This window comes from Cryptotermes secundus, unplaced genomic scaffold (assembly GCF_002891405.2).
Source record: "Cryptotermes secundus unplaced genomic scaffold, Csec_1.0 scaffold1475, whole genome shotgun sequence".
Lineage (NCBI taxonomy): Eukaryota > Metazoa > Arthropoda > Insecta > Blattodea > Kalotermitidae > Cryptotermes > Cryptotermes secundus.
The window spans coordinates 1,073,190-1,097,497 of NW_019731600.1; the positions used below are offsets into that span (position 1 = coordinate 1,073,190).

Genomic DNA, 24,308 nt, shown 5'->3' on the forward strand with positions numbered 1-24,308 from the left:
ATTATTATTTTATTTTTATTGCTTTACAGTACTTTGTTGGGCCCTGGCCGCTTTTCCGGTTTCATAATCCTATACACAGTTGATGGGACTCCTTGGACGGAGGATCAGCCCGTCGCAAGACCTCTGCTTAAACACAGAACAACGCAAACAGAGAAAAAACCTACAGACATCCATGCTCTGGGTGGGATATGAACCCACTACCTCAGTGTTTGAGCGAGCGAAGACAGTTCATGCGTTAGACCTCGCGGCCACTGTGATTGCCACATTTTCAAAAAAGAAGCCCTTATTCATTTTATAATTCATTATTGCCTCATTATTCTCCAAAACCTTAACGATCAAAACATATATCCAATGTAAAACAACTATGCAGGTTCATTTGTATGACTGTGAAACGTCGCGTCGTTATTTCAGTGAACGGATATAAATTACGCAACGAGAAACCTTCTGACGTATACAGGCCCCATACTATTGTCGCAACAGTGATATCTAAGGGGCTTAGGTTCGACGTGTTATTCGGATGGGGAGAGCATAAAGGATATAGAATTTTGATCTTCAAGGACACAAAATAACAAGACAAGAAATATTACACAGATAAAATTCTATAAAAATATGGTGGTATCTCTACTTACATATGGATACGAAACTTGGACTATAATAAAAAAAACACAGAGCCTAAATTTTTGCCGAGTGTATCAGGCCACACAAGAAAGGATCAAATAAGAAATACAAAGAACTATGAAGAACTGAATACTTCAAGCAGATTCTAAAGAGTTCTGACGATGGTGTATAACAGTCGGAATTACTGGGTTCTGCCCACTGTCCGGTATTTTCTAGTTTTGTAGAATACCGACTGATGAACAAAGTAACAAAATCCAGTAATTCGAAATGAATACTTTAAGTTTAATAATAAAATTTTAAAATATAGTTCGCAGTGGAAGCATTACGTTCTACGAAAGGAAGATAGACGAACTTCAAAGAAAATTTTAACATACAAACCAACAAGACGAGGAAACATGGGGCGCCTACAGTTAAGACGGAGGGACCAACGAAATTTTCAAGGACGAAACGCCCAAAACAGGGCCAAATACATCGAGATGATGATGATGATGATGATGATGGTGGTGGTGGTGATAATGAACCTCTTGAAATAGTTACTGGAAAACGGAGATTGATATAATCAGAGGACGCGGATAGAGCTGGCTTAGGATCATGTCTAGTAGCAGGTTTTGAGTTACGGTACCGAAGGAATATTGTCGTTGGTGTATTTTTCTCCCTTTTACGGTACGGGCAGTAATGTCTTTTCAGGCTTCTCACATTCATTCCATCTTTTTCCAAGGTCTTCCTCGGTCACCTCGTCATTTTCTCTTATGCTGTAGAATTCGTTTGGGTGTTCTTTCGTCAATTTTTTCCCAAATGATTTATCGAGTTTCATGTGCGTTCATCTTTTCTGTTATTTTCTTATTTTACTTTCAGTTCTTTATAATTCTTCATTCTTAATAAGAACTACTTTAGTGCAGCCTTTAACTATTCTAAAATATCTTACCTCTACGTTCTGAGCTTACATAAATAAGTAAACACTCACGTATGAAGAAGTTGAAGTTTATTACAAGAAAACCGCTAAACTTGGAGTTGAGGGGGTTTACATCGATTTAAGGGGTAAAGAAGGAATATGTCTCCATATTGAAAGATTGTTTGTTTGATATAGTTACTTCTCAGTTTGAATAATTCTGTTGTCTACCGATTTTATAAAATGAGGATAATTTCTTACTGGTTAACTTATTCTAACGGAGTTTAATTACATATATGTGAGATTCACAGTTTAATCTATTGTACTGAAGCTCCAATGAAAAACTGCGTTGCTGTCCTTTCTTCCTTGATCACTTGTATTTGGTTATATTATCTGGTCAGGAGACGGTGTGGTTTACGTCATAAAGTCCGCTATCAGCATTCGCCCTCCTTCACCACGGCGTGGTCTGAAATGGAACGTTGAAGACACGCATCAGGAAAACATTAAGGCTGACAGAAGTTTCACACTCATCTTAAGCAAAGGAGCCAACGCATTGCATTTCTCACTGGTTCATTTTCTGGAGATACAAACTTACAGTTGGTAAGTCAAAAAGTGACAGAAAGCTTACGCCTATCTCAACATATAAAGACAGGCTTTTCCCTTCTCTTTTGTCACATAATGTAACGTGTAGACCCGTTACTGAGCAACGATTTCGAAACAAACAACGAAACAACATCCGCTGTTAGGCAACACATTTTAATGAGCAAGTATATGCGGCCGTTACTGACTAACGCCTTCGCTAACGAAAATGTTTCCACGAAAACGACTGCAGTACAATAATGAAAGGTGTTTTATACGTGGTCCGTGTCGATATGTTACAAGGAGGATAACAGGAATTGGATTTATTCTTCTTATTGGATTTATTGACCACTTACAGGTCGTGACTACCGGTAACTATAACAGTATAGCTAATTTTCACATTTTATAGTTCACTACAGCACAGCTAACTCTTTTCGGTCAGCTGTCACTAGTCGTTTCCTAATAATTGCTTCTAACAATGGAGATACTTCAGCTTCCGCGCTCACTTCGTTATTGTTCTGCGAATATCCCACAACTCTACTAACTGCACCACGTCTTCTCTTCACATACTCCCTTAAAACTCTCTAATTTCTTGTTAAAGCCAAAGTCAAAGTCACATTGCGACTGACGGTCGGTCAGTCAGTCATTAAGTCTTGGTGTCCAGTCCCATTTGGGGTTCATGACCAGATATTTATTACTGTGTGACAGTTACGGTTTTTTTCTGTGGGGCGCCTTTTCTGACGAGAGGACGGGTCTCGCTTTTGTATATGCTGCAGGCCCTTGCCAGCGTAGTATTTCTCGGGTCCTAGTCCCTTGGGACTCGCGACCATATTTACTGTCTCAGATTTTAAACTTCCCTTTTCGTCTATGGCCAAGAATCAAAGTCACATTGCGACTGACGGTCAGTCATGAGCCCCATTTGAGGCTCGGAACAAAGACTTACTGACTGACTGACCGTCAGTCGCAATGTGACTTTGACTTTGACAAGAATTCAGAGTTTTAAGGGAGTATGTGAAGCGAAGACTTGGCGCAGTTAGTATAGTTGTGGGATACTCGCAGAACAGTAACGAAGTGAGCGCGGAAGCTGAAGTATCTCTATTGTTAGAAGCAATTATCAGGAAACGACTAGTGACAGCTGACCGAAAAGCGTTATCTGTGCTGTAGTGAACTATAAAATGTGAAAATTAACGATACTGTTATAGTTACCGGCAGTTACGACCTGTAAGTGGTCAATAAATTCAATCCCCAATCCATACCCTTGTATGGATGAAATACATACTCTCACTCATACATGTGGCAACATAAATGACTTCATTAGCCCTGTTACCAGCCTAGTGCTGGTCAGGAATGAAGTCCTAAACTTGAAGACTGAGGATATGACAATGTCTTGCGAGCTCAGGGCTGTCGCACGCCTCAGGGGGCAATGGAAGATGAGTAGGGAGCTATGACAGAGCATCGATTGGAAGAGAAGTAGAAAGAAACTCGAAGAAAATCCTACTGCAATGACAGTTTGTCCACCATGAATCTCACATGAAGTCACCCAGGATTGAATCCAAGCCTTAGCAGCGAGAAAGAGGAGGATAATTGAGGAGCTACTCGAATGGAAAAGTAGCGGCTCCAGTCTAGAAAACCGAAATTAACAGCCATGGGGATTCGTTGTGCTGACCACGCGACGTCCTCTACCCGCTAAAGTTTGCACTTACTTCGCCGACAAACGGTGGTCGCTCGGTCAATAGTTCGCTTGCGGACTACAGGCCACGGAGTTTGTTTTGTTGTTTAGTAGCATTGTTTAGGGTTCGATGCAAGCCATTCGACTGCAGTGATCCCACCGCAGGGAGGGTCTGGATGGGACGGCGCTGTGTGTATAGAGTCTCAGCCTTTCTTTTGGAGAACTGTGTCCAATTGTTGTATGCTAGTAACTTATGAAACAATAGAACAAACTTCATAGTTTCGTAGTTGGTTGAGGCACTATGCTACAAACCGGAAGGTCGCTGGATCAATTCCCGAGGGGGTGGATATTTTCAATTGACATAATCCTTCCAGCCTCATTATGGCCCTGGGGTCGACTCAGCCTCTAACAGAAGTGTTCCAGGAATATTCTTGGAATATTCTTGGGGGTAAAGGGCGGCCGGCGCGTAAGGCTGAAAACCTTGCCGCCATCTATGAACCGATTGTCTAGAAAATGTGGGAACCTGAACATCTCACAACCCTATGGGCCTCCACGGTCTGTTACAGGGATAGCTTTACTTTACTTACTTTACGCATTTTCAAGATGGCGTGTGAATATAGACGGGTTTGGATTGACGGCTCAGATTTATTGGACTCCTTGATACAGCACGTGCCTACACTGCACAGTTCACCGTTACACACACTCTAGTTTCCATAGTCACGTCTTCATTGTCGTTGTTTGGTATCGGCTTCCAATGGCGGACGCTCCCTTCCTCTTGGTTCCCGAATTGTCCCCGGCCTTAGCTACCAGCTTCTAACAGTAACAGCTCGCACCATCTGAACCCCAGCGGTTCCTTAACTACTCACTGCAACTCAAATCAAAGTCGAAGTCACATTGCGACTGACGGTCAGTCAGTCAGTCAGTCAGCAAGTCTTAGTATCGAGCCCGTCTGGGGCAGATGACAAGATAATTATTTCTGTTTGACAGTTACGGTCTTGTTTTTGTGGGACGCCCTCTCTGACGAGAGGACTGGTCTATCATTTGTACATGACGCTGTTCTTTGCCAGCGTGGTCTTTCTCGGATCTGAGTCCCTTGGAACTAGCGACCATATTTTACTGTCTCAGATTTGAGGCTTCCCTTTTCATCGGCTCCTACGACTCGCACGGTCATGATGGAGGTATTCGACCCCGCCTCCACATAGGTTTCACTGTAACTGCGTGCTGATCCTGGTTATAACGTCTCGGCACGGACCGCTTGGAAAACGTTCAGTACAACATTGCTGTGTTCCTTTGTTGCCTTGGATACATGCTTGTTTGCGGAGCCATTATTTAGCAATGGCTGTTGTATAGTTGCTAGGTAACGGCTCCGCCAACAGACACGAACGTGAAAATTCCACGACAAAAAATGCACTGCAACAGAGAAGCGGTGTTTTCTATGCGGTCCGTGCCGATATGTTATAAGCATGAGCTGTTGGCTGGAGTCCCCGTAGTGACCCTGCGAATCGTAGGAGGTGACGAAAAGGGAAGTCTAAAATCTGAGACAGTAAAATATGATCGCAAGTCACAAGGTACTCGGACCCGAGAAAGACCACGCTGGCAAAGAACAGCGTCATGTACAAAAGACAGACTAGTCCTCTCGTCAGAGAGGGCGCCCCACAGAAAACAAGACCGTAACTGTCAAACAGTAATAAATATCTGGTCATGAACCCCAGATGGGACTCGACACCAAGACTTACTGACTGAGTGACCGACCGTCAGTCGCAATGTGACTTTGACTTTAGAGTCCCCGTAGGCGAACCCCGGCACAGGAAATATGTGTGACAATATCAATAAGCCTATTACAATGGGCTTTACCTTCTCTCTCGTGTGATTACGTATTTAGAAATAAGTGTTACTCACATCTGATAGACATGCAGTTGGCGAGTTCAAATTTGCATCGGTTTGGGAAACTCTTCATGACTCCAGTTTCGTCCACTGCACAGACGGGCTTGTACTGCTCTTCACACACGAATTCACATTGCCACCACAGGGACCGATTTGGCAAAGGAGTCTGTACCGCAGATTTCACAGTCAGCAAACCTTGAAATCAGAAAGTAATGTAGAATTAGACGAACCCATTGATGCTACTGTGTTTACTCAACGTCGCTTTTTATTTCTCGATACTAGCGTCTTCCTTGCTGACCAACCTCTAGACATAACTATCAAAATCAGTGTTATATACTGATAACTTAATGTTTTATAAGAATGCCGAATTTTAATTAATGTAATTACATAATACCCCTACGTGTCCTTCCTGGTTTATTTGTCCATATGATTATGTGAGGTTAAACATCAAAACAACAACAAAATATGGGGTTTCCAATCAATCAATATTTATCAGACTGAATTTTATTTCTTACCGCTACATGTTTCGGTCCTCATGCGACCATCGTCAGACAGTGTTACATAACACGACTTAGGTTAATTGAACTCTCAATATGGATCCATAGTGTGGTGCAACGCGTCTGTATTATAGAAGTTATGCCTTATGTTATAATATGATAATTACAATATATTTTTTTCCCCCTTGGCACTACAGCCCCAGTGGGCCTAGGCCTACCTCCATGAAACTCTCAGTTTCACTTCGGTTTACTAGATCTTAGACATTCGGTAGGACTCCTTGGGCGAGTGATCAGCTCGTCGCAAGGCCTCTACCTGTACACAAACACAGAAAAACGCACACAAACATCCATGCCCTGAGTGGGATTCGAACCCACGATCCCGGCTTCCGAGCGAGCGAAGACAGTGCATGCCTTAGACCGCTCGGCTACCGTGACCGGCAATTACAATATTACCATTATCAAAATATTAGAAGTTTACAAGGAATTTGTATTTAAATATATTAGCAGATATCGAAGGTGATTAATATGACCGAAAGATACTGTATATTAACAACAGAGAATTACAAATAAAAATTAAACTTTACACAAGTAAAATAAATGAACAATATTAAAAATTAGGGAATATATGGTTAAAATGTGAATCCGCGTTGTTTAAGCCTCTCATAATGTGGAAGTTATTTCGCCCGGAGTTGTGCTGTATAAAAAATATTTATGGATGCTATTACCTTGGGGCTGTTACGGTATGTTAATATTACATGCAGTATATCATCTTGGGTGTAAGTCGTAATATATTGTTATCGCAAATATGTGTGTGTCTTCCTTCCGTATGGGCTTCGTATGCGTCGTTGTTTGGTGCAACGTGGGCTGCCTGATGATGGTCCCATGAGGGCAGAGACATGTAGCGGTAAGAAACAAAATTCAACGTTAGAAATATTATTTGATTGAAACCCAATTTTTGTTATGTTGACGGATAACCTTACTTAACCATACGTTTTTGACACACAACAGGACGCAAACTGCGAAAATTATTTTTATTTGATTGTTGGGGATTCGAAGTTCTTACAGCGGTGAGTCTGAAGAGCGTTAGCTTCTGAGACGTGATGCCTTGTATGTACCCTGGTGGACGTTTAGCGACGTTTCTGAAGAACGTATTGCTTACATTTTCAGGTGTGAAGAATAGGCCCAAGCAAGCAAGGGACAAATACTCCACTCAGATTACTTTCAGGTTACACGGTGTCACAGTCCAGAAGATATTACTCTTCCTATTTAAAGTGTCGGTGTTCAGATCGCTTGAACACAAACTCGAGTTCTCCTCATGGTCCCCTCGTTGACAACTGCTTGTCAGTGTTATCTCTGGTCGTCCTGTTCGTGATATAAATAGCACAAAAGCGTCTACTATCATACTGGGGCTGACGAAACAAGATCTTGCCAAGTTCTGCAGTCAATGACATTTATATTAACTAGCTTAATGTCGGTCAGTGGAATAAATTGCGACACATCACTGACTACGTGACAGGCGCCATTAAATCACTCAGGCTATGAGTTTTTTGCAAGACATGAGCGCTTCAAAGAGAGGTAGTGTTTTGTCAGTTCGATTATGTTTCATCATTCAGATAAGTTAATGGATTTTGAATAAATGTGGTGTGATAGTCCTGCACTGGACACTGCGTTCTCGTGTGACAGGCTGCTTCCATCTTCATCCTTATCGGTCCACTGTAACCTCTGCTTTACATGAACCTGAACTCGAGCGTCATCGAAATACTTACGATTCAGCGCAACAGAAAGGATTAGGCACCATATTGTATACATTGACAGACTCCATACAGCAGATAATTTTTGAGAGTTAATAGTCACTTCACTAATAAAAAAATTCACCGTATGATTTTCGTACCGTAAGGTGTATCACCTTGTTCATAAGATCACGCTACTAATCCTTGTTCTTATACGTACAGTTGCAGTGCACATTATATTCTCCCATTTCTTGAAACCCATTTTAGTATTATCCTCTTATCCAGACCTAGGTCTCACAAGCTGTTCCTTCTTTTCGGGATTTCCGACCGAAAATTTGCATATTTCATCTACCACCATTTGTGCTATATGCCCTGTTTATCTCATCCTACTTGATTTGGTCACCCTTGTAACATCCGGTTAAGATTAGCTTACTGTATATTACATGAGAGACTGTACAAGAAGGAAAGTTGATGCCGATATTGTGAGGCTTGATAAATATAACGGCATTAATGCGTCGATCCTAATTTCTAAAAAATAAAACAAAGATAGAAAAGAGGAAGAAGCTACATTTTCCTGAAACATTTTGCCGGTAATGTCATTCTCAGTTTTAGCCTCAAGACTGAAATATATATTGCACCGGCAGATATGCAGTTTTTGACAAATTTGCCGCTAGGCATCAGTTGTTTGCCAATAAATCATGAACTGCAATTTTATGTAGCACTACCTGTATAAAGGCCGCGCCATAGCTCAAGCGGTTAGTCGCTGGCTTCCCATCGCGGCGGCCCGGGTTCGATCCCGGGTCTGGTCAAGTGGGATTTGTGGTGGACAAAGTGGCGATGGGGCAGGTTTTCTCCGAGTACTTCGGTTTCCCCTGCCGATCTTCTTTCCACCAATTGCTCCACAATCACCCTCACCTGTCATCTGGGGCTGGTACAATAGGCCAGAAGTGGCCGCAGTACAAGGGACTTAGTCCCACCCCACTAGCAATAAAAAAAACTACCTGCTTTAAACAAAAATCTGTAGAAAACTGCACATGTCAGATCCTCTCGAATTCAAGTATATACAAATTATATTTTATTAGCCTGCTCTACATTTCACACCTACAGTGATTAATATAGAAATACCGAAATGAAGAGAAAGCGTAGCAAAAGCAGAAGTGATGCGCCGGTCTACTCAGAAGAAGTGCCAATGTTAGTCAATGACTTTCGGCTGCTAGCTCTAAAATAAAATCCCAGACTCCTTTACTGGTTTCACTTAACCCATACACCGCCTCTGATGTAACTGGACGTCACGCTTACATAAAGGAAACAAAAGTATCCTAGTGACCGAGTACTTACATATCAGGAGTAGCGTTGTTGTTAGTTTCATGATGTTGATTTCACTTTCTGGAACTTTCTCTTTTCTCAAGACGTCTAGGGAGACTGTCACTTTCCGGAAGTCTGAGGCCTGTGTGTGCCTGTGATATGTGAGGTCCTTGCCGCCAAGATATATGTGCACCACTCACACACTCATTCACGACAGCTCCACTATCTCCCTCTCGGGCTCATAAATCACAGACTGGTAAAACTTCAGAAATTTTCCAATATATATAACATAATATTAATTATGGCGATGATTCACTATAGTGATGTATACAAATAACGTGACCTAGTTAATTGCGTAATACTAATGTTGTAGTAGAACCAGAAGGTTCAGCATCTCTGACACAAAACGCCAGAAATAGACCCAATCCTGAGTCAGCTTCTTGCACCCCTCATATTTATAGCCTGCCTTCCAGAGATCCCTCCTAATGTTAGTCCCATCCCTTGGGATTCTAACATAATTCGCCCCTCCTCAAACCGTTTCAACAACCAAATGTTTTATGCATCACTAGTAGCCCCAGTCCTAGCCGTAGCTTCGAAACATTACCACTCTATAGCTCTACAGCCCTTGTGGACCTTGGCCATTCTTTCAGTCTCTTAATCTCCTTGGACGGGGGATCAGCCCATCGCAAGAACTCTACCTACACACAGAACAACAGAAAGAGATAAAAAAGGTAAACAGACATCCATGCCTTGAGTGGGATTCGAACCCATTACCCCAGCGTTCGGGCGAGCGAAGGCACTTTATACCTTAGACGCCTTAGACCAAGCGGCCAATGTGTTTGGCATCAGTTGACCTATACATAAGAGAAACTGCAGGAGAAGGAACTTGTCCCGGTAAGGCACTTTATACCTTAGACCAAGCGGTCAATGTGTTTGGCATCAGTTGACCTATACATAAGAGAAATTGCAGGAGAAGGAACTTGTCCCAGTTATACACCTAACCTAATACTTTCTTGAGTGCATTGTTTTCAGACACATGTAATGTATATTCTTTGCTGAGAGTAAAAGACCATATTTTATACCTACATAAACAATGAGATTTTTTTTTCTGCTGTCTTCACTTTTTCGGAAATTAGGAGGGAAGACAATGGATTTCAAATGAATACCATAAGTATTTCGAGAATTTTAATTTTGCCACTTCTTCGAAGGATGTTCAGTTTGAACTTTATGTAAAGTATAAATCATATTAGACGTAATATGGACCCAAAATGAATCATTTCTTACGACTATTTTGAGTAGGTCACTCCAGTAGCATGCTTCTACAAAACAAATTGAGTGAGATGAACATATGGGTAAATACCTGCCAATTAAGGGTTCATTTCCAAAATTTCCGTAAAATCGAATCCAAATTCTAATCAGAAGTTTACACTTTATATCATATTACAAATTTTAATCGTTGGTAAGAAGAGGCGTATGACGGTTCTGTTCTTTCTATCATTACTACTACTACTACTACTACTACTACTACTACTCATTACTATGTTCAGTCGCACAAGTTTCTTCTTATGCACGCCTGAATAATTCATGCCGTTGCGGGTTAAGCTTGCGCAGCATTTGTCATCTAACCTTATACAAAATTTCATGTTTGTCTCTCTCCAGTGATTTCTTAGCAGTCATCATCAAAACAGAGGCTAAATGTAGGGTAGAGGTCTCAATCTATCAAATTTCGTGATGTGCCTCATTTCATGACACGACATTCTAAATTCGCCACAAAATTAGAAAGACTTATACGTTTCAGTTAGTCTAAACAGTACACCATAGAAAGAGCCATTTATGGAGTACTCATAAACCAATATAAGATTTGGGGTTCTCATGGCGATGACTATGTAGATTACTGTCTTCTAGGGTATGAAGCCGTGCGGTCTGGTAGATGTTTACTGACGAACCTTCAAAACATCTGTATATAGATTATCGTATTAATTCCTGTCAAAGCCAACAATTCACCAAATGACTCACTTACATATTATTACGTACAATTGAGTTTTATTGGTCTAGAATTCAATGTCGAGAAATGCTTCGACTCATACAGCTGTCCTCAGGAGATAAAACCAACAAGTTTTATTACCATTGAATTACGAATTATATATGGATCCATATATTACTCTTGCCCGGTGTGTTGTGTTTGACAGCAATTAATACGATAATTTGCATATGGTATGGCACACAGCAGGATGCATTACTTAAAGACTTCAAAACATGGGTAAACATCTCCCAGACTTCATGACGTCACTTCCCAAAAGACAGGAATTTTCGTGTCAAAGCTAGCTGTGGAATACTTATCTAATTTCGTGGTAAATTTAGGGTGTATTGTCATATAATTGTGTAGCTTCACCCCGAATTTCGGGCCCATCATTTTGTTGTTTTGTTTAAATTAGTAGAAGTTCCTAACGAATGTTGCTTTGTTTTTCACACAGAAAACTTTAGTCCCATACTTTTACTGTTGCTCAGGCCTCAGATGTTCGCGTGGTAGCCATGTTAGTATCACTGATACGAAAAAAACATTAAAGGGGTACAGACACTGGGATGTACATAACGAAACCATAAGAGTAGTCTAAGGATGGGCTCTTGTGATGGCGTAAAGAACACTCGGATTCCTCAGTAGCTGAGGTTCAGTGTGAAGTAATTGATTTGTTCCTTGGTTATTTAACGGTCTTTTCAAATACAGACGCCTGGAATGGTGGGCTAATTAGGAATTGTGAAATCGAAAGGATAGGGAAAGATGCAGTCGTGGCTTACTTTTTCTTTTCCTTGGCACTACAGCCCCAGTGGGCCTAGGTCTACCTCCATGAACATCTCCGTTCACTTCAGTTTTTCTAGATCTTACACGTTCGGTAGGACTCCTTGGGCGGGTGATCAGCTCGTCGCAAGGCCTCTACCTGTACATAAACACAGAAAAACGCACAAAAACATCCATGCCCTGAGTGGGATTCGAACGCACGATCTCGGCTTCCGAGCGAGCGAAGACAAGTCGTGGCTTACTATAACATACTATTCCAAAAGTTTCCCGGAGGGCTGAGGAAAACCACACTAAACTTGGAGATGACAAAGTAGTAGGGTCTTGTGTGTTGAAACGCCATGTAATTCAGAGAGAACCCGATGTTTCAGAGGAATATATCGCGTCCATCTTCAAGATCAAAGGTTAAGTCATGCAAGGAACGAGCAGAAGCATTTGGTAAGGTGAAGGGTCTCCAGTCCGCGCTTTTCGAAACTGCAGAACTTCTAATATGAAGCAGGAACGCGATGTTCAGTCGGTATAAAGTTTAATCGATAGAATAGTTGTTGCAGAGACTGTACGTACTGTCGTTCCATATTACATCCTGTGTGGTTTGAAGCTTTTCGGAAAGACCAAGGCCGGAAAACCACAGCTCGTTATGAAGCAGGATCCTCAACCCACGTCAAGAGGAAAGAAAACGCGCCACCCTTGCAACACCCCTCTTCCGTTTGAACAGAATTACCCATGCAAAACAAGCACAATCTTAGTTTTGTGTGTCCAAGCTGCAGGTTTTCAAATGTCAGACTGGAACTTAAAAAAATCTGAACCGAATTGTAGCAAATATTCCATGACTTTATTTTTCTTTTGTTTTTTTCATGAGCTTAATTATGATCTCTTATTGTCATTCCACTGTTTATGTTATTTTTTAACAATAGGTCAATCGCCCATACTACGAACTATTTGCCAAATTCTTTTCTCAGTTTCTTGACCATTTTACAGACGGTAGGACGCCTTGGACGGGTGATCAGCTCTAGGCCTCTACCTAAACACAGAATAAGCACACACACACACACCAAATATCCATGCCTTGTATGGGATTCGAACTCACGATCCTAGCGTCCGAGTTAGCGAAGACAGTACATGCCTTAGACCGCTTGGCTACCGTGACCGACGTTCATCAAATTTACAAGGAATAATTTTGTACAGGATGCATCAAAACAATCCTAACGAAACCTGTAGACAGAATGTTTATATAACTGTCATGAAAGCGATAACAGGCCTAATATAAGTTGCACTTCGATTATTTTGGTTTATTTTTTTTTGGTGGTGGTGGGGGGGAGGTTCCTCTGTTCTGGGAACCCTACTGCTTACCAGAACAAGAATCTAAAAGAAATATGAGAATGAGGAAGAAAGCGGAGAGCAGAAGGATGAGGGGGAAGAAGAGAGTAAATACTCGTAGAAGGAGAAATTAAAAATGTATACACATTGCACTTATACCGTAATTTTCTCTTCATAAGTGACCCAGTTCTCAACATATTCAAAATGTATTACATTTTATATTCTCAGAGGTGAATATTAAGATAATTTAAAGTCGAACACAATGTTTTAAAAACAGCAAATTCTTTTCATCGCTGTGAAGGACTGGCGATGGGCGGCGACGCTGAAGACGTCGGAGCTGACGTAGAAGTCGACACACAAGAGCCGTAATATTTCAGACTGACATCTGAAAGAAATAAAACAAAACTAATGTGCGTGACGGTAAGAACATTTGCTTTATAGTCTGTTCTACTTATAAATTCGCAATTTTCAACACTCACATAATTACTTTCAAAGTATACTATTATAAATATAAAGTCTATTGATTCTCCCCTTTGGCCGGGCCATAGCTCAGGCCGTTAGTGTCCGGCTTCCCATCGCTGCGGCCCGGCTTCGAGTCCAGGTCAGGTCATGTAGGATTTGTGGTGGACAAAGTGGCACTGGGGCAGATTTTCTCCGAAGATTTCGGTTTCCCCTGCCAATTCTCATTCGACCGATTGCTCCATATTCATCATCTACCATCCGGGGCTGGTGCAACAGGCCAGTTAGTAGCCGACGTACCAAGTGGACTCAGTCTCACCCCGCCCCAAGAAACTAAAAAAAAAAAAATTACCAATATTACCTTTATCTGGTAAGAGCCGGTAATNCAGAGATCATGACCATATAGCTCGATACATTTCGGATCTCGCTACTAAATGGAGGTGAGCAGTCAGCTTCACGCTGGTGTCGCTTAGATACCAGAGGAAGAATCTCTAGTCAATATGCAGGAGGCTGTGTGGGCTCCAGGACCCACATTTCTACCTCTGCCGGAAACAGAAACCTTATTGCCCAGCTCGAAGCTGGTTTCCATACTTTATTTATTTCTGGTTTATTTAACATGCTATCAGAAGCTCAGGCTACATGTCGCCGAACTGCAGGGTGATGTAGGATTTCAGGTTCTCAATGCAATGGTTAGAAAGAGTTCTGTCTTCCGGAACATAACGCCATGTAGACCGATGAAACTTAGCTTCGCTTGCTGCCCGCTCTTGCTGGTTTAGGGCTTGACTTACTCTTCAACTCGAAGATGGAGGCGACAATTTCCTCTGAAACGTCGGTTGACTGCCAACGGTCTACACCTCGTTATATCCAAGAAGATATAACTTTCTGTGGGATGATTATTGATTAATGAATTGGATGGACTACGGAAGGACTCGGTCATTACTGCTCATGACCTAGGACCTACTACCCCGCCTTTTGTTTTGAGGGACTGGGGAAAGCCATGAAAATCCTCGATCAGGATATTCGGTGCCCCGGTTGAGATTCAAACCCTTCAAGCCCTTCTTGATAAGCCGCCTGTTGCGCAGCTATTCAAGAATTTCCCAGCATTTTTTGGAACCCGAAGGTTCATTATCGTGTTCACAAGAGCCCTTCATTGGTCCCTATCCTGAGTCAGATCAATCCAATCCATGCTATCCCATCCTACCTCTCTAAGTTCCATCTTAATACTGTCCACCCGCCTATGTCTTGGTCTTCGTAGTGGTCTCTCTTTTTCTGGCTTTTCCACCACTATCCTATATGCATTCCTCTCCTCCCCTTTCGTGCTATATGCCCTGCCCATCTCATCCTCCTTGACTTGATCATTTTAATCATACTTGGAGAAGAGTACATGTTATGAAGCACCTCATTATGCAGTTTTCTCATGTCTCCTGTCACTTCGTCTCTCTTCGGTCCAAATATTCTCCTCAAAGCCCTGTTCTCAAACACCTTCATTCTATGTTCCTCCCTTAATGTCAGAGACTAAGTTTCACACCCATACAGAACCACAGGCAAAATACTGCCGTCATTGTTGTTAATACGGAATAGACCAATAGAATAAGTGACTAAGAACAAATCCCAATAGGGAACCTAGAAATTTTGATACCATCACCAAGCGCAGAACGTCTTTCGGATCCCTGTACAACGGGCACCTAACGTACCCAAGTTCATTTGGCATAGAGCCCCAATTCAAAATGTAACAAACTCCCGTGAAGTATTTCCGTAAATAAACTTTCGGCGGAGTGACGAGCTTCCCACCACGCCGCCTTCGACAAAATGATAATCTTTATGTGACTCTTTCTGTTATTAGGACAGGGTTATTTCTAGCAACAGCAGGTTACCTGTTCCACAGAAAATGGCGCACTTTATCGTTCCAGGATTCGTGTACGTGATTCCATCTGTACCGCAAACCGGATTGAACTCTTGCGTTGACGGGCAATCACACTCGACCGCTGTCGTTGTGGAAGCTGAAGGTGTCGTCAAGGGCGTTTCATTCCCATCGGGTCTTGGCCTTGGTGAAGCTGGTCTATCAAATATAAAGATGTCATCAGGGTCGTCTGCACCGGGAGGCAGAACCAAGTTTGGTCTGTTGTTGTCATTGTTTCCTAGTTGTGGTCGCCTGGCAAAAGAATTTTGTTGCGATGGATGTGAAAATCTGTCACCAGCCGCACCCAAAATCTGTCTCTGCCCCTGAGGTCGGAAATTGTTTGCATTGATGCCGGTTTGTGGCCCATGATTTGCAGGCCTGCTTTGATAAAATAAATCCGGATTCCAGAAGAGGTTTTCGTTGAATATCAAATTTGAAGCTCTGGACGGTCGCGATTCTGGCCTTGAAGAAACTACATCTGGTGAACTGCCCCAGACTGGATTGCTGTTCTGTGCTCCGGTGTACAAATAATGTTTGTATGCAGCTGTCTCGTCCAACTTTGACGCCAATACTGCTGGAAGACGAAACAGATTAATAATTAAGACGGTTTAAGTTTCGCATGAGCTTAAGCCAATAAAATGCCGGAATTGCGCTTCGAACACACCCAAAGCATAGATATTTATGTAACAATTAATTTCTGCTAGTCATCCTACTCATCGCTAGATGTACCTCCATTTAGAGGGATAATTTTCTTGCAGTTGAAGCATTGTTTCAATATCGTTGAAGGTGATTCCCAGACTGAGCGACCGCAAGGAATTCGAAAAAGAACTAATATGAACAAACTAGGTGGTTTCTTGGTTCTATAATCTGACACGACTTATGGATTCCTGTAGTGAAGGGTTTCTCACATTCCTATTTCTGACAAGCAGCATGTATCTTTGTGTGGGGGATCAGGATATCTTAAGTTTCTGACTTCACAGAACAGCACAGTAAGACGTGGAAAAATTGTTGTGACCCGAGATGGATTCAACAAGCATTTTCAGCGGTTGAATAGTCAAAGACCGAGTGGATGTTCTTATGAGCATATCATAGCACTGAAGCTAAAAATTTAGGATCTGTAATCCCCTGTTTAATTCCCGGTCTTGATAAAAATTTTAAGTATTGTTGCCAGCCAACTTTGGCACAAGTATCATGAGAAGGGGCACCAGTTCTTACTCTATCTCCCCTTCTCCCATTACTTCTCAAAAACATATATATAAAAGAGTGTAACCGAAAGATGCAGGCAAATTTTGGGCACGAGTTCCACATCCTCCACCAAAAGATCAATATCAAGATGTGTCCGCAAATATTTCATTTGTGAGTTATCCCTGAAAGGGCATTTTTTTAATAAGCGCTCAAAATATCCTCGTTGGTGACTGTGTGGTAGGTCCGCATGTTTTGCCATATCGACATACAAGCAATCACTACCGAGATTTCCTCTTACATGATCTGCCAGAGCTACAGGAAGAGGTGCCACTGACGGTCATGTGGTACATGCATGATGGTGCTCCGGCAGATTTTAGCCGTGCAGTGCGAGCTGTTCTCAGTAGAGGAGGACCCACTGCATGGCCTCCACGCTTGCCATATATAAATTATCTGGATTTTACATGTGTGGACATCTAAAAGTCCTTGCGTATGCAGCTGCTGTTGAGAACGAAGAGGCATTTCACCATCGCCTTGTGGATGCTTGCCAGACTATTCAGCACTACCCCGGCATCACGAAGTGACGTGTCGAGGAGTGCAATGAGTCTCATGGAGGACGTTTTGAGCACTTTTTGTAAATGTATGCTTTCAGCTATAATTCAGAAGTTAAAATTTTGCGGACATATGTTAATACTGTGACGCATATACCCTTTGCTAGGCTACGACTTGGTGAATAAGTCCGTTGCTAGGTAAAATTTACAAAAATGTGTGACAACAGTAGACGTCCATTGCTAGGCAATGGACGTGTTTCCTATGGAGTCCGCCCCGAGTGACTCTGCCTCCAGTTAGATCGGAATGGAGAGAGCCAATCAGAACTGAGTGAGTCCTAGGCAGTCATGGAAGAAGGGTTCGGCTGAAGATGTATTTTGAGTTATCTTAATTTATTGTGATTACAAGTACTTGTACAATTAGAAATCAATAAATCCAATTACCAATCCAAAACCCGACTATAGTCACTAATACACGTGACAATATGAACATTTTGAAAAAGAAATGAAAGTAGGTTTATGCGATCTCCATGCTGTCTCTTTGTCTGTATATTCCCCCTATCAACTTCTGAATGGTTGAACCAGCATTTATGAAACTTGATACCTATATCATGGCACCTAAGCCCATCTCAACGGTGCACTTTATAAATCACTCCCATCTGTCTGTGCATCTATAGTGTCCCCTCTCATTGCTGGGCAAGGGCTCACTCAATTTCCCATATCTTTGCTAAGTAACGGTTCGGTTAAAGAATGTTACGGCTGCAACTGATACATACCCAACAATAGTAGAATTCTGGACACTTTTTATGGGGTCCGTGTCGTATCAAGAAAAGTTGGTGATTATTTCTTCCCAGAACTTCTTGTTTCCTATTTTGGTAGCGGTACTCGTGCCCAAAGTTCCCCACGCCTCTCAGTTACAGCTTGTGTATGTATGAGGAAGCGTCAATAAATAGGTCACCGATATAAAATGTCAAACATGTGAAAAAAGAAATTAATTTCTCGACATATCCTCCACCAACATTGATAAGCTTGCCCCATCGCTTTACCAGTGAGTCGAAACCCGCAGCAATGAAGTTTTTTACTGTTGTCTCAGGCACTTTCTCACCTTATTGGGCATTTTCTGCTACTTTCGAACGTCCTTGAGAGAATTTCTCGACAAACTTGTGAGCCACTTTAAGTAAACAGGAAACATTTCTTTATGAATATCCTTTGCAGTGTGTCCTTTTGCTCACACACACAAAAAAAAAAGCAAAACAGAACGCTGCTTTTTGGTAGTATACGTCTCAAGCATGATCGCCATTTTGACTACTGAAACCAGCCTCTGAACATGTGCATGCTCGTCTGCTACCTAGACTAGCTGGAAGCTGGACTATGGTACACCCTAGTGACACATATAGAAAAACTATTACTTCCATTACAGCAGTTTTATTTCCATTTGTGACCTATTTACTGACTCTTCTTCGTATATGCGCAGGAACTCACCAACTACATATTTCGACCCTGAAGAAGGAAGCAGCATATACCTCTGAAACGTCGGTAAGATCGCCCACATCCACATAGTGCAACAACCCAAGAACAAAATTAACAACAAGCTACCAACTTGGAAGCCTAAAATCTGTAGTTATACAAGAAGTTTATGAGAATGGCGCTAGACGCCATCGGCATCCTTCAAGTCGGCACTCGGAGACGACCCCCTTGCAAGAAAAGAGCACGTATATCAACGGTGCTTCTATAATACCTGATGATGGCCGAAACACTGAAACAGGTTGTAAACCTTTAACGTATGATGTACATAGATTGTACTAACGGAACCAAATAATAAATTTGACACACACATAATATGGCGTGCACGCGATAGCGCGGTTGGTTGAGGCACTATGCTAAAAGTGGAAAGGTCGCGGGTTCGATTCCGGATAATATAATTGTTTTTCTTTGAATTGACCTAATCCTTCCAGCCGCACTCTGGCCCTAGGTTCACTCAGCCTCTAACAAAAATGAGTACCAGGAATTTTCCTGGGGTATAAATGGGTCCGGAGCGTAAATGTGCAATCTTACCGCCATCTATGAGCCGATCGTCTAGATGTGGGAACCTCGAAGTCCAACACCTGAAGGGCTTTCACGGCTTGTTACAGTGCGAGCTTTACATTTTTTTAACACGCACATGACGCGTGCGATAAAATATTGCCGTCTTGCTAGAAATTGACAACATCGTCACCAGATGGCATAGGCACCTTCATTACGAGTGCGCCTGAGGGCGCTGCGAACACGGCGGACACTTGTACTTACCGTCAAACTGTGATAGAAGACACATGTAGTATGGATGTTAGGAATGAGAAATTAATACATTTTAGTATGAAAGTCTGGTACAAAGAGACCAATTTGGAAAATGATATTACAATGGATTAAAAAAAAAACACATGATTTGGCGGTGTGGTCTAGGTTCATGTGACTGAGGATAGGTGGACTCCTATGAATACGTAATTAACCTCCGAATTTCATGGAAGACCGGAAATTTCTTTACTGGCTGAGTGACTGTTGGCTTCCTAAGAGAGCCCACTGCCCAATGCTCATGACCACTCATGTATCGGTGTATGTATGAAGCAACACAGCTAACCTTTGCACTGTCATTATCGATAAGGATGGTACTCGATACAGTGACTGGAAAATCATCCGCCCACACAGGGCTTTGAACTCCAGCAGTACTGCCAGAGGTTACGTTTCGGTGACCACAAAATTCAATCTTGTCTACAGGAGTGTGCTGTTTGAATCTGAGCCAGAAAGCCTGTTATCCTGACAGGACTAGTTTCGTGCTTTACCTCACTCCTTTTATTCAAGCACTGCATTGATGCTTTAAAATAGACAGCGCCCGCTTCCTAATATTTCCACTTAATCATTCTCAATTATATGACAATTATACATAATGTAACTACACAGTTAGGCAAGCTTCATTAAGTATGTTGGAAACAAGTGGCGTAAGAAATCTGCCAAGTGTTTCTGCAGTACATTAAGTACTGTTCAGCTAGCTATTGTGTATATGTTTATATTATTCTTAGTGGGGTGAGACTGATGTAAGTCCGCTTTGCATTGCGGCCACTATTAGCCTACTGTCCCAGATGATAGATGGTGGTGATTGTGGAGCAACTGGTGAAATGAAGTTTTGCAGGTGAAGCTGAAGTATTCGGAGAAAACCTGCCCCAGTGCCACTTTCTTCAACACAAATCCCACATTACCTGACCCGGGCTCGAACACGCACAGCCATGGTGAGAAAACGGAGACTAAACTCCTGAGCTATGGCGCGGTCCTAACTCTCATTCATAAATTATTTAATAAAACTGGAAGCGCAGTGAAATATTGATGCATGACGGGAGAACTATTGTACAGTATTGTCTTTGAATTTGGTATTTTCCGTGCACCCGTGAAATTAAATGATTAATTAAAGTGTTTGAACGAAGCTCATAATAAAGACCATAGAAATAAAGTTAAGCTGTGTATTTCCATTTCAGAATATTCCGAAACAAGGAGATGCTTTATCACTATTGCTTTTAAGTTTGTTTAGAATTCGTCATTGGAAGGCCCAAGCAAACTAGGAGCAGGAGGGATACGAATCGATCGGGACATGCTGATTCTTTGTATATGCCGATTATAATAATTTATTGGGTGAAATATAAAGAATGACTTCAGGTAGCACTCATAAAAGAAACCTACTTCCCTACTGCGCGGGCTTCGTTCTAAATTCTTGATTTAAAGGGAATGGGCCGTGACCTAATAGAGACACTCTCCGGGCATTTGTCTCGAGGGACTGAGGAATACCAGTTAGGACATCCGCATTCCAGGTGACACACGAATCGTGCACCTCCCGGATGCAAGTCCAGTGCTGCCCTATGTGCTTGGGAGTCTCTTAATATGACCGTTGTCTATCGCGGTATTTCTCGGTTTTCCCGAATGATTCAAGGTGCTTTTATTTTGAACAGTCTCTAATTAACTTACGTTTGAACACATATCGTCCCCTTTCTTGCTTACAAGCAAGAACCTGACTCTGCTCTCGCGTCTTGAGCAAGAGGCTGTCACCATATCCAGCATCCCACGTTCGCTGGGAATTACCATTTTCTTGAGCCAACAGGTCGCAGCAACGGGGATTCCTTCGGCGTTGCCACGAAAGCAGCAGACGTTCCGGGGGAGCTGTGCTTAAGTCGTGAAGACGTATGAGAAAAGAAGGTACAGCCAAAAGAATTCTTAATTTCAACATTGTATGCAGGTGAATGCCAAGCTTCTCCCTGGGACCCCCCCCGGTACCCATTTTATTGGAGAGTAAGTGGAGCTCAGAGTTACTCTCACCGCTACTCAAACCCTTGTCGATCAGTCCGCAGCCCACAAAATAGTCACTGGAAAAAGGTAATAGTAGGAATTTTGTTCTGAGAGGTTTCACACTTTCTGTGTTTTATGCTTAACTCCTTATTGTGCACGCTGTAGCATAGTTAGTTGAGGCACTATGCTACAAGCCGCATGGTCATGGGTTCGATTCCTGATGAGGTTAATGAATTTTTCAATTGACGTAATCCTTCCAGTCGCACTATGGCCCTGGGTTCGAATCTGTCTCAGAATTTTCCTGGGGGTAAAGGGCGGTCGGCGCGTAAGGCTGACAACCTCACCGCCATCTCTCAGCCGATTGTGTAGAAAATGTGGGATCCTCGACATCTCACAACCCTATGGGACTCCACGGTCTGTTACAGGGATACCTACATTTTTTTACTCTAATCCGTTGAGGCTNTGCCATCTCTCAGCCGACTGTGTACAAAATGTGGGAACCTCAATCTCACAACCCTATGGGACTCCACGGCCTGTTACAGGGATACCTACATTTTTTTACTCTAATCCGTTGAGGCTCCTAGTGAACGCGTTATGATCTTCATGATAGCTGCCGTGTTCAGAACGAATCTAGGCCAGAAATAGCCTTCAGTGAAGACCGTGAAGGTGATCCCCTATCTGACCTGATGTTAATAAACTTCACTCTGCGTTCCCCATATGCTTTCATTGCTTTGCCTCAACTATTTCAAAGTTCCTTGTAATTTTTACGACAATCTTATGATGACGTTGACGGAAACGATTGCTGATAGTGGCCAGGATCATCGGCTTGAAAATTCATAAAGAAATATTTCTTGTTTACAATGGAATTATTCCCGTGAAAAGCCGTTCACAAATTTTCTCAAGAAGACTCGAAAGTCCCAGATGATGCACTACTAGAGGCGGAAGTGGCTGAGGAAACAGAAGATTTCTATGCTGCGGGTTTCGATGCAGTGGTAAAACGATGGGAAACGTGTATCGATGTTGGTGGAGTATACGTCGTGAAATAACTTTTTTTTTCTTAGGTTCGAGTATCATATATTTTACGTTCTATATCCATTTTTTATCTACTTGTTGAATCTCCCTCGTACTTACGGGTTGTCGTAAATGTATTTTTTTTCCTTCGCACTACAGCCCCAGTGGGCCTAGGCCTACCTCAACGAACTTCTCCGTTCACTTCGGTTTTTCTAAATCTTACACATACGATAGGACTCCTTGGGCAGGTGATCAGCTCGTCGCAAGGCCTCTACCTGTACACAAACACAGAAAAACGCACACAAACATCCATGCCCTGAGTGGGATTCGAACCCACGATCCCGGCTTCCGAGCTAGCGAAGACAGTGCATGCCCGTAAATGTATTTACAGTATTTAAATACAAGCGACACATTCTGAAAGGTGTTAAATGAAATTAATTTTGGTCCGCATCGGTTCAGCATAACGTGATGCCCAAAAGGGAATGTATTCAGCTTACATAAATAGCTAGATACCAGCCGGTGTAGTGACTGAGCTACGAGCTAGAAGACCGAGGAATCTGCAATCGATTCTGGCAAGGAAAAGAGATTTTATCTTCTTCACTGCATCCATACCAGCTTTGGGGCCACCCAGCCTCCTATCCAATGTGTACCTGGGACTAGTTCCCCGAGGGTAAAGCGGGTCAACAGTGAAGCTGGCCACTCACCTCCAACCAGTGCCGAAGTCAAGAAAACATGTATCTATACATCTACTCCCCCATACACCTTCATAGCGTAGTGCTTAATTAGTTAAGCACAGCGACAACTTTACCTTTTACCTTATCACTTAGAGATGAAAGATGTAACAGGAACAATTGCGTGTCTCTTCACTCCAGTAAACTGTTTGGTTTATTCACGACAAATAGAAATATTAAACAGATTCAAACAGAAAGAAGTGACGCTTACCTGTCGAGATAATAACAGCCCAAAGCATAACGAAGTGACACATTTTTCCCCAGTAAACAAACAATGCCTGCAGGAGTCTCAGTACACTGAAAACTAGGCCTCCTTGTTAAGAAACTCGCAGACTACGTTGCTGTGAGGAGCTTGATGTGCTGCAGGGCAGTTTCTAATGTCTTCATATGTGAACTGAAGTGAGGTGAGTCAAGACTGGAGGACACCAGCGAAGGTCGCAAGTAGGCTGTACAGCTGCTTCTGTGTGTTGCCATCACTACTGCCAATACTTAGAACCAGGCTGGCAGAATTCCGGCTCTGTGGTTGATTTGTTTATGCTCTTTCGAGTTGTATAGCAACAAATGAAAGGCAAGCTAAAGTTGACCGGTGCTTAACTAATAAGGCGCTACATCATGATGGCGTATGGGGGAGTGGATATGTAGATCCACATTTTCTTGGCCTTGGCAATAGTGGGAAGTGAGCGGTCAGCTTCACACCCAAGCCGCTTTACCCCTGAGGAAAGAGCCCCGGGTACACATTGGGTAGGAGGCTGGATGGGGCCCAGAACAGGTCTGGACGACGTGCAGAGGAGAGAAATCTTGCCCTTACTGGGACTCGAACTCCTACCCCTCGGCCGTCCTGCCCGTAGCCAGTCTCTATACCGACTGCGCTATCCTGGCTCCCACAAACA

At 42.5% G+C, this 24,308-nt stretch overlaps 2 protein-coding genes and 1 long non-coding RNA gene across 9 annotated transcripts in view; 1 reads left to right on the forward strand and 2 right to left on the reverse strand.

The window, feature by feature from the left end:
• Positions 1-24,308, forward strand: part of LOC111867273 — a 47,067-nt gene that overhangs the window by 2,980 nt on the left and 19,779 nt on the right. For 2 of the 6 annotated variants that reach the window (XR_002843313.1, XR_004513332.1), the window contains exon 1: positions 1,980-2,107. The exons of 2 other annotated variants lie outside the window; for them this stretch is intronic. Coding sequence is in view for 2 of the 4 variants with exons in the window: in XM_033752616.1 (XP_033608507.1) it covers positions 19,113-19,136 (24 nt within the window). In the remaining 2 variants the exon portion in view is untranslated. Of the gene's footprint in view, positions 1-1,979; positions 2,108-18,845; positions 19,137-24,308 lie in introns of those variants that run through there. 2 more of the 6 variants (XM_033752617.1, XM_033752616.1) reach the window with 2 other exon arrangements.
• LOC111867274 lies at positions 582-9,420 on the reverse strand. Its single transcript, XR_004513333.1, has 3 exons — positions 9,205-9,420; positions 5,655-5,834; positions 582-1,973 (listed from the first exon to the last, which is right to left on the reverse strand). It is a non-coding gene; the product is annotated as an uncharacterized LOC111867274 (long non-coding RNA).
• On the reverse strand, positions 13,430-23,930 carry LOC111867271. 2 transcript variants are annotated; one of them, XM_023856975.2, is made up of 3 exons: positions 23,630-23,930; positions 15,616-16,215; positions 13,430-13,667 (listed from the first exon to the last, which is right to left on the reverse strand). In XM_023856975.2, exons 1-3 carry the CDS (start codon positions 23,670-23,672, stop codon positions 13,570-13,572), a joined length of 741 nt encoding a protein of 246 aa, XP_023712743.1. In that variant the 5' UTR covers positions 23,673-23,930; the 3' UTR covers positions 13,430-13,569. The 2 variants fall into 2 exon arrangements, with proteins under 2 accessions (XP_023712743.1, XP_023712744.1); XM_023856976.2 differs by having other exon boundaries at positions 15,616-16,212; positions 23,630-23,929.

Bases quoted from the DNA above. Each gene is read 5' to 3' on its own strand.
- LOC111867271 (XM_023856975.2), bottom strand. From the start codon at position 23,672: ATGTGTCACTTCGTTATGCTTTGGGCTGTTATTATCTCGACAG. The intron at 16,216-23,629 runs GTAAGCGTCACT...TTCGTCTTCCAG, and splicing joins GGCTGTTATTATCTCGACAG to CAGTATTGGCGTCAAAGTTG. The intron at 13,668-15,615 runs GTAACCTGCTGT...TATTTCTTTCAG, and splicing joins CGCCATTTTCTGTGGAACAG to ATGTCAGTCTGAAATATTAC.